Raw genomic sequence first — 19,806 nt, 5'->3', positions numbered from 1 at the left:
CGACATCTCTTCATTAACTACTACAGACTGATAACGGTCAGATAAGTAAGATTTGAACCATGCCAAAGCAATTCCACTAATGCCAATATAGTTTTCAAGTCTTTTTAAAAGAATGTTGTGATCGATAGTGTCAAAAGCAGCACTGAGATCTAATAACACTAATAGAGAAATACAGCCACGATCGGATGAGAAGAGTAGATCGTTTGTAACTCTAACGAGAGCAGTCTCAGTACTATGGTATGGTCTAAATCCTGACTGGAAATCCTCACAGATATTATTTCTTTCTAAAAAGGAGCACAGTTGTGTTGAAACTGCCTTTTCTAGTATCTTTGACAGAAAAGGTAGATTCGAGATTGGCCTGTAATTTACTAAATCTCTCGGATCTAGTTGAGGTTTTTTAATAAGAGGTTTAATAATAGCCTGCTTAAAAGTTTTTGGCACGTATCCTAGTGTTAAAGATGAATTAATTATATCAAGAAGTGGACCTACGACCTCTGGAAGCATTTCTTTCAGTAGTTTAGTCGGCATTGGGTCTAACATACATGTTGTTGATTTTGAGGATTTGATAAGTTTAGATAATTCTTCCTCTCCTATAGCGGCGAATGATTCTAGTTTTACCTCCAAAAGCGCACATCCATAAGAGATATCCACACAACTCCATGGGGTTAATAAAGGCCTTCTGAAGCAAATCTATGTGTTTTTGTAAGAAACATCCATATTTAAATCTAAAATAACTGGTTTCCGGCAGATGGCCTACACCAAAAGAGTAATCTCTGACCTGACGCAAAATGCAATGACAAACAAGTACAGAGGAGAGCAAAACAAAACATTTTATAGAGCACTCCCACCAAACATGCATTCCTGTAGACTAAACATGTAATATGTAGGCCTTCACCATTTTCACAGATGTGTTTGTAGTTTACACAAATTTTCAGAAAGTTGCACTTTGAAACCAGTTTTCCAAAATTCATTTTTAGGCCCCAGTAAATGACCAAAATGCTTAAATTCAGTTTAGTTGGAACCGGTGTTGTGTAAACAGTCTGTTTATATAGTCCATTCATGATTGAATTAACTTTAGTACCAGGTGTAAACAGAGCCCCAGGTAGCATCCTAGGAGGGAAACTGCAAGTTTACTTCTCAAAGAGAAATGGTCATGAGATAAAAGGACAATTAGTGTTGTACTTGCATTATTGGGGGGGCCCACAAGTGAACATTGACTTTAGAGGGACTTGGGCATGAGTATCAATATGTAGTTTCTATTTTCCATGTAACCTCATTGTTGGACCAATATACAAGTCATGAAAGACCAAACTCCAGTCAAAAACCCAAAGACAAACATGCATTTCACAAACTTTATTAAAACCACAAAATTCATATGACCAGGTTAACTTGTCCACTAGAAACCACAGTTTGCCCACTAGAGATGGTCTTGACGTGCGTGTCTCTTCCTATAAGAGATATGGTAAAAGCATGACGCATTTGAGAATAACTTCTCAGTTCCTGAAGTCAATCTACAGCACTCACTCACTTTTCCTAGCGCAGCTTTGCTCACAAGAGCCAGAAGAGGGATGGCACACCGCTGTACTGCAGTGGATGAAGATCTAACAGAGGGGGAAAGGGTTAAGACCTAGAATTCACTATAAAGAGGATGATTAAGGGTTTGAGACAGACTGCAGAGCATACGGTTTCCTGCAGAGGAGCCAGTGATGATGGATCCACAAATGTAAACATCTTGACAACAAAGCGCTTGTAGTGGGTTGGGAACTGAAGACCAGATGATCCAGTCACTGGAACCAATGTGGTCAGGTAACGGTCATCCTGGTAAGGGCATCTGAAGAGCAAAGAGTCAGTCAGAAGTGCCTTACAGCACACTAGATGGATAAAGACTGACATTACTCACCCATCAACCAGAAGGTCCCACTGGGGTAGACTGAGTGGACTGGGGGTTGATGTCGCCCAGCAGTGTCCCAGCATCAGGACAATGTTGGGGTCGGTCCTCTCCAAAATGCGCACCTCAACATACACAGGCTCCCGCAGGACTTTTGTGACTGGATAATCAGCATCACTGTAGTAGGATGTGTACGCCTCGTCCCCTGAGGAAGAACACTGGTGTTAAACCAGAAACTGCTGCAACCTGGAATTTCAGAAAGGCTTTAGGCATACTTGTGACACTCACCTTCTGCACAGCCTTTGGTGACACACTGACCATTTGCCAGTCTAAGCTCCACCCTGAGGGGTCCAGGAGCAGCTACTGGTGGCGGTGGAGGAACGGTGTTGACCTCCACAACCAGAGCTTCCACAGAAGTACCAGAGTACCTACACTGGAAGAGAAGCCTGGACAACAAACAGTGAGCTTGTAGCATTCGTCATGGATTAAGAAATATGCTGAAGCACACATCACTTACTCAAAGTGACTGTCCCGTGTGATGGAACCAAGTGGTCCAATCCCCACTTCATACGAGGAGGTCATCCGGTTTTCATAAACCACGTATCCACTGTCCTCCTGCAAACAGTAACACTATTGGCATCCAGTCCATTTTAAGCCACAAAACCACAAGCAGCTACTCACCATCATGCTCGTGCCACATGCAGTGACAGGGAACTGGTATATAGCAAAGGAAGGTGTGGATCCCACAGGACTGCAAGGTGGATCGTTTCCACCCAGGAGACGGACTGAATCCAGGCTCAATCGAGGCAGAGTAACATCTCTAGCCACCACCACCACAAACTGACCATCTCTTATACACTGGACAGTCACTGGAACAAGGAACAAGAGCAGATTAATGCTGAGGATCAGGTTAACATGAACACCTTTACATTGACTCACTCTTACCTGCCTTCCCATAGTAACACTGCTGTCCGTTAAAGCAGCAGTTGATAGCTTCACACTCAGCACCACTGATACCAGGTGGTCCACATTGGATCTGCTCATAATCAGCTACAGCACATTTGTCAAGGGGCTCTGCCTGTGCCACTGGCTGCTTAGGCTGGAACTGCGGAGAAAACTGTTGACTAGCTTGTTGAGCTGGTTGTTGAAACCGTTGGCTAGCTTGCTGTTGACTAGCTTGTTGAACTGCCTGTTGAAACTGCTGACTAGCTTGAGCTGGTTGTTGAAACCGTTGGCTAGCTTGCGGTTGACTAGCTTGTTGAACTGCCTGTTGAAACTGCTGACTAGCTGGAGCTGGTTGTTGAAACCGTTGGCTAGCTTGCTGTTGACTAGCTTGTTGAACTGCCTGTTGAAACTGCTGACTAGCTGGAGCTGGTTGTTGAAACCGTTGGCTAGCTTGCTGTTGACTAGCTTGTTGAACTGCCTGTTGAAACTGCTGACTAGCTGGAGCTGGTTGTTGAAACCGTTGGCTAGCTTGCTGTTGACTAGCTTGTTGAACTGCCTGTTGAAACTGCTGACTAGCTGGAGCTGGTTGTTGAAACCGTTGGCTAGCTTGCTGTTGACTAGCTTGTTGAACTGCCTGTTGAAACTGCTGACTAGCTGGAGCTGGTTGTTGAAACCGTTGGCTAGCTTGCTGTTGACTAGCTTGTTGAACTGCCTGTTGAAACTGCTGACTAACTTGACTAGCCTGTTGAAACCGCTGAGGTTTCTGTTGACCAGCTTGTTGTTGAGCTGGCTGTTGAAACCGCTGGTCAGTTTGCTGGAACATCAGAGCTTGAGGATTCTGGGGCAGATTACTCAACTGTGGAACAGCATGACAGAAAGCACAAAACCACACACAAAGTGCTAAAGACTGAACAACACACCAACTTCCTGCCATTGTTCAACAGCTAGTCACACTGTTGAGATGCTGCCCTTTGGTCTTTTTCTACTCAGAGTTTGGCTCATTAACAATAATCCCTCCCACTTCATTAACTGTCATGATTCTCCAGACTTGCATGAGTGGGAGTTTATGAAACTGAATGATTCTATTGGTTCTTAAGATTCAGTTGTCCTTTTTTCCACCCTTATTGAACAAACATAAAATCACATATTGTGCTGAATTCAGAATAGTATACTAGTACTATTTCTGCTATAGCAAATTCAGCCTTTATTTTATCCTTGATTAGCTGAATACAGTAGTTGATATTTTGGCAGTTCTGGATTGTTTTTCTTTGAAACATGATGAAGTTCTCATGGCAACAGGACTGTGAATACAGACTGACTCAAGAGTTTAACATGCAGGTTAATGTTACAATGATATTGTAAGCCTGACTCAACCATAGCTGCTCTATTCTTAACATTTTCATTATGAAATACAGTAATTCATACAATAAAGTCTTTTAATATCCTGCACACACTGGAAGATCAAGATTTTTCAGTATATCCCAATATTTTATGTAGCAGAAGAACTCGTAAAGGCTGTTCTTGCATGGCCACATATGCTCAAGCCCTGTTTACACCTGGTACTAAAGGGATAGTTCACCCAAAAATGAAAATTATCCCATGATTTACTCACCCTCAAGCCATAGGTGTATATGACCATCTTTTAGACCACACAATCAGTTATATTAAATATCCTGGCTCTTCCAAGCTTTATAATGGTACTGTAGCATCTGGACCAATCAGGCACACAACATTATTCAATATATTTAATGAATTACCTATGAACTCACTTTATCAAAGTTCTGTGAACCCATCCCCCTAAAACTGCAACCAGCATCCCAAATGTAGCTAGCACACAGGCAGAACTAGGTGGGTGTCCTGTTACAGATATATAGTATTTTTATGATCAGAAAGAATGCTGTGGAGACTAGTGACTCATTCTTTCTGAGAGGGACAAATAAACTCCCTTAATCTTATGTATTCTCTATATAACCACCTGGGAAATGTATAAACCTGTATCCAATTTTCCCATCTCATGACTTTCCTTTTATAGGCTTTATTCTATGTATTAATTCTCTCTTTTGAACTATTTTGGTATTAATGTTACATAGTTGCAAATGTATAGATAACTGAAATCACACTGGTAGCATGTTTGGTATCAACGGACTCCAACTTTCGTTTCCTATTTGGAAATTTATGTTACAAGTTACTAACTCTGTGACACATTAGTATTATAAGAATCCAGAAGGTTCTTTTCTCATTCATCCAATCCAGTGTCGTATGCTAATATCTTGCTACAGAACAAAGACTCGTAAAACTTCCCTCCGAGGGGGCAACTCCTTATTGGCTCAGACAAGAGGGTGTGACATCTTCACCCCTTCTATTCACTGATCACAAGATCAAATCTCTCTTTCTCCTCTTCTTTTTTTACTGACAAATGCTGACGTCAAGATGACGCTTTAAGAAGCTAGAAGCTTCTAAGGAACCCCAAGCTTGTGCCAGGCCTCAGCCTAGATCTTCCATTCACCAAAGATCCTCTGAATCCAACTGGTTCTCTTTCATCAAGACAATATCAGCAAAGATTCAACGGGAGCCTCCACAAATTGCATCAGGACAGTTTTAATTCAACTTGGAGAGACATGCAAGTATCAAACTTAGTCTCATTATCGGATACATTGAGTATCCTTACCCCTTTTAAAGAAGGGCCTGTTAAAACTAAACTGATGGTTTGCTCAAGGCTGTTGATCTGCTGAATGTCAAACAATGCTGTAACTTCTTGCTTTCCTGTACTCTGCTTTAGCTCTCTCTCTCTCTCTCTCTCTCTCTCTCTCTCTCTCGGTGAACTGTATGCATGTATGTGTGTGAATGTTAGTTTAAGTGTTTAGTCTAGTTAATAAAGTCTTGTTCATGTCACATGTAAAGTTGTCTGTGTTTTGCGCTCATATGCTGGAGTCCCTATTCATGTCGATCCTGACTACAGGCTTTTAGTAGTACTGTACAATAAGATTGTTATTTCCCATAACCTGGAAATTAACCTTTCTTAGAATTAATAAACAATTAACACAGTGTGTTCATTGGACAACGGGTTAATTGATTGTAATATTAATTTTATTACATTAATTTTATTAACTGATCCAAATATTAATTATAACTAGTTATAATTATACATTTATTTTGAGCTAAATTGCTACAGTACTGAACCGTGCTCCTGATTTTGAAGTCAAGTCAAGTCAAATTTATTTATATAGCGCTTTTTACAATTGGTAATTGTTTCAAAGCAGCTTTACATATTAGAAGCACAGAAAAAAAAGAGAAGTGGTTAAAAAATAAGCTGTACAAGCAAGCGTGGTAATATGTAACATATACAAGATGGTGCTACATTAAGCCAATGTCGGCTGACTCCCAGGGGTGGAAAAAAACCCCTAGGAGAAAACCCCAGCGTGCTAGCACTGGGAAAAAAGTCCTAGGAGGGAAAAAACCCCTTGGAAGATATATATAATATATGTAAATGGATATGGAGATCAGAATCTGAATTATACATTTTTAGTATAGAGATTAAAAATACATTATATATAAATATATGTAAGCGGATACGGAGATTAAAAATCTGAATTATAGATGCAGCCAGAACTGGATCTGTAGGCCCATTGTCTCCTGGGCTACGTTGTAGTCAGGTCCAGACACAGGTTCTCCATCTGATCTGGATACGGCCTGGATCCAGCACCCGGCAAACCTCAGGATAAGCAGAGAGACTGATATTAGCGTAGATGCCATTCTTATTCTGATGTACAGGTATATCTAGTGTTATAGGAAATGTTCTCGGTTCCGGCCGACCTAATTATTGCAGCGTAACAATCCTTTAACGGATTTGAAAAATGTTAATGTATTGATAATGTGTTATGTGTATGCACGGGCAAAGAGATGTGTTTTTAGTCTAGATTTAAACTGACAGAGTGTTTCTGCTTCCCGAACAATGCTAGGAAGATTGTTCCAGAGTGCTAAATAGGAAAAGGATCTGCCGCCTTCAGTTGATTTTGATATTCTGGGTATTATCAACTGGCCTGAATTCTGAGATCGCAATAGACGTGAAGGACTATAATGCACCAAGAGCTCACTTAGATACTGGGGAGCTAAACCATTTAGAGCTTTATAAGTAAGTAGCAAGATTTTAAAATCTATACGATGTTTAATAGGGAGCCAATGTAATGTTGACAGAACTGGGCTAATATGGTCATACTTTCTGGTTCTAGTAAGAACTCGAGCTGCCGCATTTTTGACCAACTGTAGTCTGTTTAAAAGCCGAGCAGAACAACCACCCAGTAGAGCGTTACAGTAATCTAGTCTTGAGGTCATGAATGCATGAACCAACTGTTCCGCATTTTAGTCATTGAGAGCATATGTCGGCGGTTTTACAGATACTAGAAACATGACTTTCAAATGAAAGATTGGTATCAAAGAGCACACCCAGGTTCCTAACTGAGGACGAAGATTTAATGGAGCACCCGTCAAGTGTTAGAGAGTATTCAAGGTTTTTTCGTGAAGAAGTTTTTGGTCCAAAGATTAGGATATCATTTTTTTCTGAATTTAATAATAAGAAATTTCTTGTCATCCAGTTTTTAATGTCAGCTATGCATTCTGTTAGTTTTGTGAATTTGTAGGTTTCGTCAGGGCGCGAGGAAATATAGAGCTGAGTATCGTCAGCGTAGCAGTGAAAACTAACACCATGCTTCCTAATTATCTCTCCTAAGGGCAGCATGTACAGAGTGAAAAGCAACAGTCCTAGTACTGAGCCTTGTGGTACTCCATATTGAACTTGTGATCGATACGACATCTCTTCATTAACTACTACAGACTGATAACGGTCAGATAAGTAAGATTTGAACCATGCCAAAGCAATTCCACTAATGCCAATATAGTTTTCAAGTCTTTTTAAAAGAATGTTGTGATCGATAGTGTCAAAAGCAGCACTGAGATCTAATAACACTAATAGAGAAATACAGCCACGATCGGATGAGAAGAGTAGATCGTTTGTAACTCTAACGAGAGCAGTCTCAGTACTATGGTATGGTCTAAATCCTGACTGGAAATCCTCACAGATATTATTTCTTTCTAAAAAGGAGCACAGTTGTGTTGAAACTGCCTTTTCTAGTATCTTTGACAGAAAAGGTAGATTCGAGATTGGCCTGTAATTTACTAAATCTCTCGGATCTAGTTGAGGTTTTTTAATAAGAGGTTTAATAATAGCCTGCTTAAAAGTTTTTGGCACGTATCCTAGTGTTAAAGATGAATTAATTATATCAAGAAGTGGACCTACGACCTCTGGAAGCATTTCTTTCAGTAGTTTAGTCGGCATTGGGTCTAACATACATGTTGTTGATTTTGAGGATTTGATAAGTTTAGATAATTCTTCCTCTCCTATAGCGGCGAATGATTCTAGTTTTACCTCCAAAAGCGCACATCCATAAGAGATATCCACACAACTCCATGGGGTTAATAAAGGCCTTCTGAAGCAAATCTATGTGTTTTTGTAAGAAACATCCATATTTAAATCTAAAATAACTGGTTTCCGGCAGATGGCCTACACCAAAAGAGTAATCTCTGACCTGACGCAAAATGCAATGACAAACAAGTACAGAGGAGAGCAAAACAAAACATTTTATAGAGCACTCCCACCAAACATGCATTCCTGTAGACTAAACATGTAATATGTAGGCCTTCACCATTTTCACAGATGTGTTTGTAGTTTACACAAATTTTCAGAAAGTTGCACTTTGAAACCAGTTTTCCAAAATTCATTTTTAGGCCCCAGTAAATGACCAAAATGCTTAAATTCAGTTTAGTTGGAACCGGTGTTGTGTAAACAGTCTGTTTATATAGTCCATTCATGATTGAATTAACTTTAGTACCAGGTGTAAACAGAGCCCCAGGTAGCATCCTAGGAGGGAAACTGCAAGTTTACTTCTCAAAGAGAAATGGTCATGAGATAAAAGGACAATTAGTGTTGTACTTGCATTATTGGGGGGGCCCACAAGTGAACATTGACTTTAGAGGGACTTGGGCATGAGTATCAATATGTAGTTTCTATTTTCCATGTAACCTCATTGTTGGACCAATATACAAGTCATGAAAGACCAAACTCCAGTCAAAAACCCAAAGACAAACATGCATTTCACAAACTTTATTAAAACCACAAAATTCATATGACCAGGTTAACTTGTCCACTAGAAACCACAGTTTGCCCACTAGAGATGGTCTTGACGTGCGTGTCTCTTCCTATAAGAGATATGGTAAAAGCATGACGCATTTGAGAATAACTTCTCAGTTCCTGAAGTCAATCTACAGCACTCACTCACTTTTCCTAGCGCAGCTTTGCTCACAAGAGCCAGAAGAGGGATGGCACACCGCTGTACTGCAGTGGATGAAGATCTAACAGAGGGGGAAAGGGTTAAGACCTAGAATTCACTATAAAGAGGATGATTAAGGGTTTGAGACAGACTGCAGAGCATACGGTTTCCTGCAGAGGAGCCAGTGATGATGGATCCACAAATGTAAACATCTTGACAACAAAGCGCTTGTAGTGGGTTGGGAACTGAAGACCAGATGATCCAGTCACTGGAACCAATGTGGTCAGGTAACGGTCATCCTGGTAAGGGCATCTGAAGAGCAAAGAGTCAGTCAGAAGTGCCTTACAGCACACTAGATGGATAAAGACTGACATTACTCACCCATCAACCAGAAGGTCCCACTGGGGTAGACTGAGTGGACTGGGGGTTGATGTCGCCCAGCAGTGTCCCAGCATCAGGACAATGTTGGGGTCGGTCCTCTCCAAAATGCGCACCTCAACATACACAGGCTCCCGCAGGACTTTTGTGACTGGATAATCAGCATCACTGTAGTAGGATGTGTACGCCTCGTCCCCTGAGGAAGAACACTGGTGTTAAACCAGAAACTGCTGCAACCTGGAATTTCAGAAAGGCTTTAGGCATACTTGTGACACTCACCTTCTGCACAGCCTTTGGTGACACACTGACCATTTGCCAGTCTAAGCTCCACCCTGAGGGGTCCAGGAGCAGCTACTGGTGGCGGTGGAGGAACGGTGTTGACCTCCACAACCAGAGCTTCCACAGAAGTACCAGAGTACCTACACTGGAAGAGAAGCCTGGACAACAAACAGTGAGCTTGTAGCATTCGTCATGGATTAAGAAATATGCTGAAGCACACATCACTTACTCAAAGTGACTGTCCCGTGTGATGGAACCAAGTGGTCCAATCCCCACTTCATACGAGGAGGTCATCCGGTTTTCATAAACCACGTATCCACTGTCCTCCTGCAAACAGTAACACTATTGGCATCCAGTCCATTTTAAGCCACAAAACCACAAGCAGCTACTCACCATCATGCTCGTGCCACATGCAGTGACAGGGAACTGGTATATAGCAAAGGAAGGTGTGGATCCCACAGGACTGCAAGGTGGATCGTTTCCACCCAGGAGACGGACTGAATCCAGGCTCAATCGAGGCAGAGTAACATCTCTAGCCACCACCACCACAAACTGACCATCTCTTATACACTGGACAGTCACTGGAACAAGGAACAAGAGCAGATTAATGCTGAGGATCAGGTTAACATGAACACCTTTACATTGACTCACTCTTACCTGCCTTCCCATAGTAACACTGCTGTCCGTTAAAGCAGCAGTTGATAGCTTCACACTCAGCACCACTGATACCAGGTGGTCCACATTGGATCTGCTCATAATCAGCTACAGCACATTTGTCAAGGGGCTCTGCCTGTGCCACTGGCTGCTTAGGCTGGAACTGCGGAGAAAACTGTTGACTAGCTTGTTGAGCTGGTTGTTGAAACCGTTGGCTAGCTTGCTGTTGACTAGCTTGTTGAACTGCCTGTTGAAACTGCTGACTAGCTGGAGCTGGTTGTTGAAACCGTTGGCTAGCTTGCTGTTGACTAGCTTGTTGAACTGCCTGTTGAAACTGCTGACTAGCTGGAGCTGGTTGTTGAAACCGTTGGCTAGCTTGCTGTTGACTAGCTTGTTGAACTGCCTGTTGAAACTGCTGACTAGCTGGAGCTGGTTGTTGAAACCGTTGGCTAGCTTGCTGTTGACTAGCTTGTTGAACTGCCTGTTGAAACTGCTGACTAGCTGGAGCTGGTTGTTGAAACCGTTGGCTAGCTTGCTGTTGACTAGCTTGTTGAACTGCCTGTTGAAACTGCTGACTAGCTTGAGCTGGTTGTTGAAACCGTTGGCTAGCTTGTTGTTGACTAGCTTGTTGAACTGCCTGTTGAAACTGCTGACTAACTTGACTAGCCTGTTGAAACCGCTGAGGTTTCTGTTGACCAGCTTGTTGTTGAGCTGGCTGTTGAAACCGCTGGTCAGTTTGCTGGAACATCAGAGCTTGAGGATTCTGGGGCAGATTACTCAACTGTGGAACAGCATGACAGAAAGCACAAAACCACACACAAAGTGCTAAAGACTGAACAACACACCAACTTCCTGCCATTGTTCAACAGCTAGTCACACTGTTGAGATGCTGCCCTTTGGTCTTTTTCTACTCAGAGTTTGGCTCATTAACAATAATCCCTCCCACTTCATTAACTGTCATGATTCTCCAGACTTGCATGAGTGGGAGTTTATGAAACTGAATGATTCTATTGGTTCTTAAGATTCAGTTGTCCTTTTTTCCACCCTTATTGAACAAACATAAAATCACATATTGTGCTGAATTCAGAATAGTATACTAGTACTATTTCTGCTATAGCAAATTCAGCCTTTATTTTATCCTTGATTAGCTGAATACAGTAGTTGATATTTTGGCAGTTCTGGATTGTTTTTTCTTTGAAACATGATGAAGTTCTCATGGCAACAGGACTGTGAATACAGACTGACTCAAGAGTTTAACATGCAGGTTAATGTTACAATGATATTGTAAGCCTGACTCCACCATAGCTGCTCTATTCTTAACATTTTCATTATGAAATACAGTAATTCATACAATAAAGTCTTTTAATATCCTGCACACACTGGAAGATCAAGATTTTTCAGTATATCCCAATATTTTATGTAGCAGAAGAACTCGTAAAGGCTGTTCTTGCATGGCCACATATGCTCAAGCCCTGTTTACACCTGGTACTAAAGGGATAGTTCACCCAAAAATGAAAATTATCCCATGATTTACTCACCCTCAAGCCATAGGTGTATATGACCATCTTTTAGACCACACAATCAGTTATATTAAATATCCTGGCTCTTCCAAGCTTTATAATGGTACTGTAGCATCTGGACCAATCAGGCACACAACATTATTCAATATATTTAATGAATTACCTATGAACTCACTTTATCAAAGTTCTGTGAACCCATCCCCCTAAAACTGCAACCAGCATCCCAAATGTAGCTAGCACACAGGCAGAACTAGGTGGGTGTCCTGTTACAGATATATAGTATTTTTATGATCAGAAAGAATGCTGTGGAGACTAGTGACTCATTCTTTCTGAGAGGGACAAATAAACTCCCTTAATCTTATGTATTCTCTATATAACCACCTGGGAAATGTATAAACCTGTATCCAATTTTCCCATCTCATGACTTTCCTTTTATAGGCTTTATTCTATGTATTAATTCTCTCTTTTGAACTATTTTGGTATTAATGTTACATAGTTGCAAATGTATAGATAACTGAAATCACACTGGTAGCATGTTTGGTATCAACGGACTCCAACTTTCGTTTCCTATTTGGAAATTTATGTTACAAGTTACTAACTCTGTGACACATTAGTATTATAAGAATCCAGAAGGTTCTTTTCTCATTCATCCAATCCAGTGTCGTATGCTAATATCTTGCTACAGAACAAAGACTCGTAAAACTTCCCTCCGAGGGGGCAACTCCTTATTGGCTCAGACAAGAGGGTGTGACATCTTCACCCCTTCTATTCACTGATCACAAGATCAAATCTCTCTTTCTCCTCTTCTTTTTTTACTGACAAATGCTGACGTCAAGATGACGCTTTAAGAAGCTAGAAGCTTCTAAGGAACCCCAAGCTTGTGCCAGGCCTCAGCCTAGATCTTCCATTCACCAAAGATCCTCTGAATCCAACTGGTTCTCTTTCATCAAGACAATATCAGCAAAGATTCAACGGGAGCCTCCACAAATTGCATCAGGACAGTTTTAATTCAACTTGGAGAGACATGCAAGTATCAAACTTAGTCTCATTATCGGATACATTGAGTATCCTTACCCCTTTTAAAGAAGGGCCTGTTAAAACTAAACTGATGGTTTGCTCAAGGCTGTTGATCTGCTGAATGTCAAACAATGCTGTAACTTCTTGCTTTCCTGTACTCTGCTTTAGCTCTCTCTCTCTCTCTCTCTCTCTCTCGGTGAACTGTATGCATGTATGTGTGTGAATGTTAGTTTAAGTGTTTAGTCTAGTTAATAAAGTCTTGTTCATGTCACATGTAAAGTTGTCTGTGTTTTGCGCTCATATGCTGGAGTCCCTATTCATGTCGATCCTGACTACAGGCTTTTAGTAGTACTGTACAATAAGATTGTTATTTCCCATAACCTGGAAATTAACCTTTCTTAGAATTAATAAACAATTAACACAGTGTGTTCATTGGACAACGGGTTAATTGATTGTAATATTAATTTTATTACATTAATTTTATTAACTGATCCAAATATTAATTATAACTAGTTATAATTATACATTTATTTTGAGCTAAATTGCTACAGTACTGAACCGTGCTCCTGATTTTGAAGTCAAGTCAAGTCAAGTCAAATTTATTTATATAGCGCTTTTTACAATTGGTAATTGTTTCAAAGCAGCTTTACATATTAGAAGCACAGAAAAAAAAGAGAAGTGGTTAAAAAATAAGCTGTACAAGCAAGCGTGGTAATATGTAACATATACAAGATGGTGCTACATTAAGCCAATGTCGGCTGACTCCCAGGGGTGGAAAAAAACCCCTAGGAGAAAACCCCAGCGTGCTAGCACTGGGAAAAAAGTCCTAGGAGGGAAAAAACCCCTTGGAAGATATATATAATATATGTAAATGGATATGGAGATCAGAATCTGAATTATACATTTTTAGTATAGAGATTAAAAATACATTATATATAAATATATGTAAGCGGATACGGAGATTAAAAATCTGAATTATAGATGCAGCCAGAACTGGATCTGTAGGCCCATTGTCTCCTGGGCTACGTTGTAGTCAGGTCCAGACACAGGTTCTCCATCTGATCTGGATACGGCCTGGATCCAGCACCCGGCAAACCTCAGGATAAGCAGAGAGACTGATATTAGCGTAGATGCCATTCTTATTCTGATGTACAGGTATATCTAGTGTTATAGGAAATGTTCTCGGTTCCGGCCGACCTAATTATTGCAGCGTAACAATCCTTTAACGGATTTGAAAAATGTTAATGTATTGATAATGTGTTATGTGTATGCACGGGCAAAGAGATGTGTTTTTAGTCTAGATTTAAACTGACAGAGTGTTTCTGCTTCCCGAACAATGCTAGGAAGATTGTTCCAGAGTGCTAAATAGGAAAAGGATCTGCCGCCTTCAGTTGATTTTGATATTCTGGGTATTATCAACTGGCCTGAATTCTGAGATCGCAATAGACGTGAAGGACTATAATGCACCAAGAGCTCACTTAGATACTGGGGAGCTAAACCATTTAGAGCTTTATAAGTAAGTAGCAAGATTTTAAAATCTATACGATGTTTAATAGGGAGCCAATGTAATGTTGACAGAACTGGGCTAATATGGTCATACTTTCTGGTTCTAGTAAGAACTCGAGCTGCCGCATTTTTGACCAACTGTAGTCTGTTTAAAAGCCGAGCAGAACAACCACCCAGTAGAGCGTTACAGTAATCTAGTCTTGAGGTCATGAATGCATGAACCAACTGTTCCGCATTTTAGTCATTGAGAGCATATGTCGGCGGTTTTACAGATACTAGAAACATGACTTTCAAATGAAAGATTGGTATCAAAGAGCACACCCAGGTTCCTAACTGAGGACGAAGATTTAATGGAGCACCCGTCAAGTGTTAGAGAGTATTCAAGGTTTTTTCGTGAAGAAGTTTTTGGTCCAAAGATTAGGATATCATTTTTTTTCTGAATTTAATAATAAGAAATTTCTTGTCATCCAGTTTTTAATGTCAGCTATGCATTCTGTTAGTTTTGTGAATTTGTAGGTTTCGTCAGGGCGCGAGGAAATATAGAGCTGAGTATCGTCAGCGTAGCAGTGAAAACTAACACCATGCTTCCTAATTATCTCTCCTATATTGAACTTGTGATCGATACGACATCTCTTCATTAACTACTACAGACTGATAACGGTCAGATAAGTAAGATTTGAACCATGCCAAAGCAATTCCACTAATGCCAATATAGTTTTCAAGTCTTTTTAAAAGAATGTTGTGATCGATAGTGTCAAAAGCAGCACTGAGATCTAATAACACTAATAGAGAAATACAGCCACGATCGGATGAGAAGAGTAGATCGTTTGTAACTCTAACGAGAGCAGTCTCAGTACTATGGTATGGTCTAAATCCTGACTGGAAATCCTCACAGATATTATTTCTTTCTAAAAAGGAGCACAGTTGTGTTGAAACTGCCTTTTCTAGTATCTTTGACAGAAAAGGTAGATTCGAGATTGGCCTGTAATTTACTAAATCTCTCGGATCTAGTTGAGGTTTTTTAATAAGAGGTTTAATAATAGCCTGCTTAAAAGTTTTTGGTACGTATCCTAGTGTTAAAGATGAATTAATTATATCAAGAAGTGGACCTACGACCTCTGGAAGCATTTCTTTCAGTAGTTTAGTCGGCATTGGGTCTAACATACATGTTGTTGATTTTGAGGATTTGATAAGTTTAGATAATTCTTCCTCTCCTATAGCGGCGAATGATTCTAGTTTTACCTCCAAAAGCGCACATCCATAAGAGATATCCACACAACTCCATGGGGTTAATAAAGGCCTTCTGAAGCAAATCTGTGTTTTTGTAAGAAACATCCATATTTAAATCTAAAATAACTGGTTTCCGGCAGATGGCCTACACCAAAAGAGTAATCTCTGACCTGACGCAAAATGCAATGACAAACAAGTACAGGAGAGAGCAAAACAAAACATTTTATAGAGCACTCCCACCAAACATGCATTCCTGTAGACTAAACATGTAATATGTAGGCCTTCACCATTTTCACAGATGTGTTTGTAGTTTACACAAATTTTCAGAAAGTTGCACTTTGAAACCAGTTTTCCAAAATTCATTTTTAGGCCCCAGTAAATGACCAAAATGCTTAAATTCAGTTTAGTTGGAACCGGTGTTGTGTAAACAGTCTGTTTATATAGTCCATTCATGATTGAATTAACTTTAGTACCAGGTGTAAACAGAGCCCCAGGTAGCATCCTAGGAGGGAAACTGCAAGTTTACTTCTCAAAGAGAAATGGTCATGAGATAAAAGGACAATTAGTGTTGTACTTGCATTATTGGGGGGGCCCACAAGTGAACATTGACTTTAGAGGGACTTGGGCATGAGTATCAATATGTAGTTTCTATTTTCCATGTAACCTCATTGTTGGACCAATATACAAGTCATGAAAGACCAAACTCCAGTCAAAAACCCAAAGACAAACATGCATTTCACAAACTTTATTAAAACCACAAAATTCATATGACCAGGTTAACTTGTCCACTAGAAACCACAGTTTGCCCACTAGAGATGGTCTTGACGTGCGTGTCTCTTCCTATAAGAGATATGGTAAAAGCATGACGCATTTGAGAATAACTTCTCAGTTCCTGAAGTCAATCTACAGCACTCACTCACTTTTCCTAGCGCAGCTTTGCTCACAAGAGCCAGAAGAGGGATGGCACACCGCTGTACTGCAGTGGATGAAGATCTAACAGAGGGGGAAAGGGTTAAGACCTAGAATTCACTATAAAGAGGATGATTAAGGGTTTGAGACAGACTGCAGAGCATACGGTTTCCTGCAGAGGAGCCAGTGATGATGGATCCACAAATGTAAACATCTTGACAACAAAGCGCTTGTAGTGGGTTGGGAACTGAAGACCAGATGATCCAGTCACTGGAACCAATGTGGTCAGGTAACGGTCATCCTGGTAAGGGCATCTGAAGAGCAAAGAGTCAGTCAGAAGTGCCTTACAGCACACTAGATGGATAAAGACTGACATTACTCACCCATCAACCAGAAGGTCCCACTGGGGTAGACTGAGTGGACTGGGGGTTGATGTCGCCCAGCAGTGTCCCAGCATCAGGACAATGTTGGGGTCGGTCCTCTCCAAAATGCGCACCTCAACATACACAGGCTCCCGCAGGACTTTTGTGACTGGATAATCAGCATCACTGTAGTAGGATGTGTACGCCTCGTCCCCTGAGGAAGAACACTGGTGTTAAACCAGAAACTGCTGCAACCTGGAATTTCAGAAAGGCTTTAGGCATACTTGTGACACTCACCTTCTGCACAGCCTTTGGTGACACACTGACCATTTGCCAGTCTAAGCTCCACCCTGAGGGGTCCAGGAGCAGCTACTGGTGGCGGTGGAGGAACGGTGTTGACCTCCACAACCAGAGCTTCCACAGAAGTACCAGAGTACCTACACTGGAAGAGAAGCCTGGACAACAAACAGTGAGCTTGTAGCATTCGTCATGGATTAAGAAATATGCTGAAGCACACATCACTTACTCAAAGTGACTGTCCCGTGTGATGGAACCAAGTGGTCCAATCCCCACTTCATACGAGGAGGTCATCCGGTTTTCATAAACCACGTATCCACTGTCCTCCTGCAAACAGTAACACTATTGGCATCCAGTCCATTTTAAGCCACAAAACCACAAGCAGCTACTCACCATCATGCTCGTGCCACATGCAGTGACAGGGAACTGGTATATAGCAAAGGAAGGTGTGGATCCCACAGGACTGCAAGGTGGATCGTTTCCACCCAGGAGACGGACTGAATCCAGGCTCAATCGAGGCAGAGTAACATCTCTAGCCACCACCACCACAAACTGACCATCTCTTATACACTGGACAGTCACTGGAACAAGGAACAAGAGCAGATTAATGCTGAGGATCAGGTTAACATGAACACCTTTACATTGACTCACTCTTACCTGCCTTCCCATAGTAACACTGCTGTCCGTTAAAGCAGCAGTTGATAGCTTCACACTCAGCACCACTGATACCAGGTGGTCCACATTGGATCTGCTCATAATCAGCTACAGCACATTTGTCAAGGGGCTCTGCCTGTGCCACTGGCTGCTTAGGCTGGAACTGCGGAGAAAACTGTTGACTAGCTTGTTGAGCTGGTTGTTGAAACCGTTGGCTAGCTTGCTGTTGACTAGCTTGTTGAACTGCCTGTTGAAACTGCTGACTAGCTTGAGCTGGTTGTTGAAACCGTTGGCTAGCTTGCGGTTGACTAGCTTGTTGAACTGCCTGTTGAAACTGCTGACTAGCTGGAGCTGGTTGTTGAAACCGTTGGCTAGCTTGCTGTTGACTAGCTTGTTGAACTGCCTGTTGAAACTGCTGACTAGCTGGAGCTGGTTGTTGAAACCGTTGGCTAGCTTGCTGTTGACTAGCTTGTTGAACTGCCTGTTGAAACTGCTGACTAGCTTGAGCTGGTTGTTGAAACCGTTGGCTAGCTTGTTGTTGACTAGCTTGTTGAACTGCCTGTTGAAACTGCTGACTAACTTGACTAGCCTGTTGAAACCGCTGAGGTTTCTGTTGACCAGCTTGTTGTTGAGCTGGCTGTTGAAACCGCTGGTCAGTTTGCTGGAACATCAGAGCTTGAGGATTCTGGGGCAGATTACTCAACTGTGGAACAGCATGACAGAAAGCACAAAACCACACACAAAGTGCTAAAGACTGAACAACACACCAACTTCCTGCCATTGTTCAACAGCTAGTCACACTGTTGAGATGCTGCCCTTTGGTCTTTTTCTACTCAGAGTTTGGCTCATTAACAATAATCCCTCCCACTTCATTAACTGTCATGATTCTCCAGACTTGCATGAGTGGGAGTTTATGAAACTGAATGATTCTATTGGTTCTTAAGATTCAGTTGTCCTTTTTTCCACCCTTATTGAACAAACATAAAATCACATATTGTGCTGAATTCAGAATAGTATACTAGTACTATTTCTGCTATAGCAAATTCAGCCTTTATTTTATCCTTGATTAGCTGAATACAGTAGTTGATATTTTGGCAGTTCTGGATTGTTTTTTCTTTGAAACATGATGAAGTTCTCATGGCAACAGGACTGTGAATACAGAATGACTCAAGAGTTTAACATGCAGGTTAATGTTACAATGATATTGTAAGCCTGACTCAACCATAGCTGCTCTATTCTTAACATTTTCATTATGAAATACAGTAATTCATACAATAAAGTCTTTTAATATCCTGCACACACTGGAAGATCAAGATTTTTCAGTATATCCCAATATTTTATGTAGCAGAAGAACTCGTAAAGGCTGTTCTTGCATGGCCACATATGCTCAAGCCCTGTTTACACCTGGTACTAAAGGGATAGTTCACCCAAAAATGAAAATTATCCCATGATTTACTCACCCTCAAGCCATAGGTGTATATGACCATCTTTTAGACCACACAATCAGTTATATTAAATATCCTGGCTCTTCCAAGCTTTATAATGGTACTGTAGCATCTGGACCAATCAGGCACACAACATTATTCAATATATTTAATGAATTACCTATGAACTCACTTTATCAAAGTTCTGTGAACCCATCCCCCTAAAACTGCAACCAGCATCCCAAATGTAGCTAGCACACAGGCAGAACTAGGTGGGTGTCCTGTTACAGATATATAGTATTTTTATGATCAGAAAGAATGCTGTGGAGACTAGTGACTCATTCTTTCTGAGAGGGACAAATAAACTCCCTTAATCTTATGTATTCTCTATATAACCACCTGGGAAATGTATAAACCTGT

At 41.1% G+C, this 19,806-nt stretch overlaps 3 protein-coding genes across 3 annotated transcripts; all 3 read right to left on the bottom strand.

Moving 5' to 3' along the window:
* Positions 1–1,388: 1,388 nt before the first annotated feature.
* On the bottom strand, positions 1,389–3,942 carry LOC137018661 (zona pellucida sperm-binding protein 4-like). Its single transcript, XM_067383360.1, has 7 exons — positions 2,834–3,942; positions 2,570–2,757; positions 2,406–2,503; positions 2,177–2,334; positions 1,901–2,093; positions 1,684–1,831; positions 1,389–1,601 (listed from the first exon to the last, which is right to left on the bottom strand). Exons 1-7 carry the CDS (start codon positions 3,765–3,767, stop codon positions 1,521–1,523), a joined length of 1,800 nt encoding a protein of 599 aa, XP_067239461.1. The 5' UTR covers positions 3,768–3,942; the 3' UTR covers positions 1,389–1,520.
* Positions 3,943–9,025: 5,083 nt separating this feature from the next.
* On the bottom strand, positions 9,026–13,244 carry LOC137019285 (zona pellucida sperm-binding protein 4-like). Its single transcript, XM_067384571.1, has 7 exons — positions 10,471–13,244; positions 10,207–10,394; positions 10,043–10,140; positions 9,814–9,971; positions 9,538–9,730; positions 9,321–9,468; positions 9,026–9,238 (listed from the first exon to the last, which is right to left on the bottom strand). Exons 1-7 carry the CDS (start codon positions 11,324–11,326, stop codon positions 9,158–9,160), a joined length of 1,722 nt encoding a protein of 573 aa, XP_067240672.1. The 5' UTR covers positions 11,327–13,244; the 3' UTR covers positions 9,026–9,157.
* A 3,276-nt stretch (positions 13,245–16,520) lies between these two features.
* Positions 16,521–19,102, bottom strand: LOC137018660 (zona pellucida sperm-binding protein 4-like). The gene is made up of 7 exons (XM_067383359.1): positions 17,966–19,102; positions 17,702–17,889; positions 17,538–17,635; positions 17,309–17,466; positions 17,033–17,225; positions 16,816–16,963; positions 16,521–16,733 (listed from the first exon to the last, which is right to left on the bottom strand). Exons 1-7 carry the CDS (start codon positions 18,741–18,743, stop codon positions 16,653–16,655), a joined length of 1,644 nt encoding a protein of 547 aa, XP_067239460.1. The 5' UTR covers positions 18,744–19,102; the 3' UTR covers positions 16,521–16,652.
* Positions 19,103–19,806: the final 704 nt, after the last annotated feature.

The sequence above is a fragment of the Chanodichthys erythropterus genome, chromosome 4 (assembly GCF_024489055.1).
Source record: "Chanodichthys erythropterus isolate Z2021 chromosome 4, ASM2448905v1, whole genome shotgun sequence".
Taxonomy (NCBI): Eukaryota; Metazoa; Chordata; class Actinopteri; order Cypriniformes; family Xenocyprididae; genus Chanodichthys; species Chanodichthys erythropterus.
Note: the sequence above shows the minus strand (reverse complement) of the source record. Positions and strands in the feature narration are given on the sequence as shown.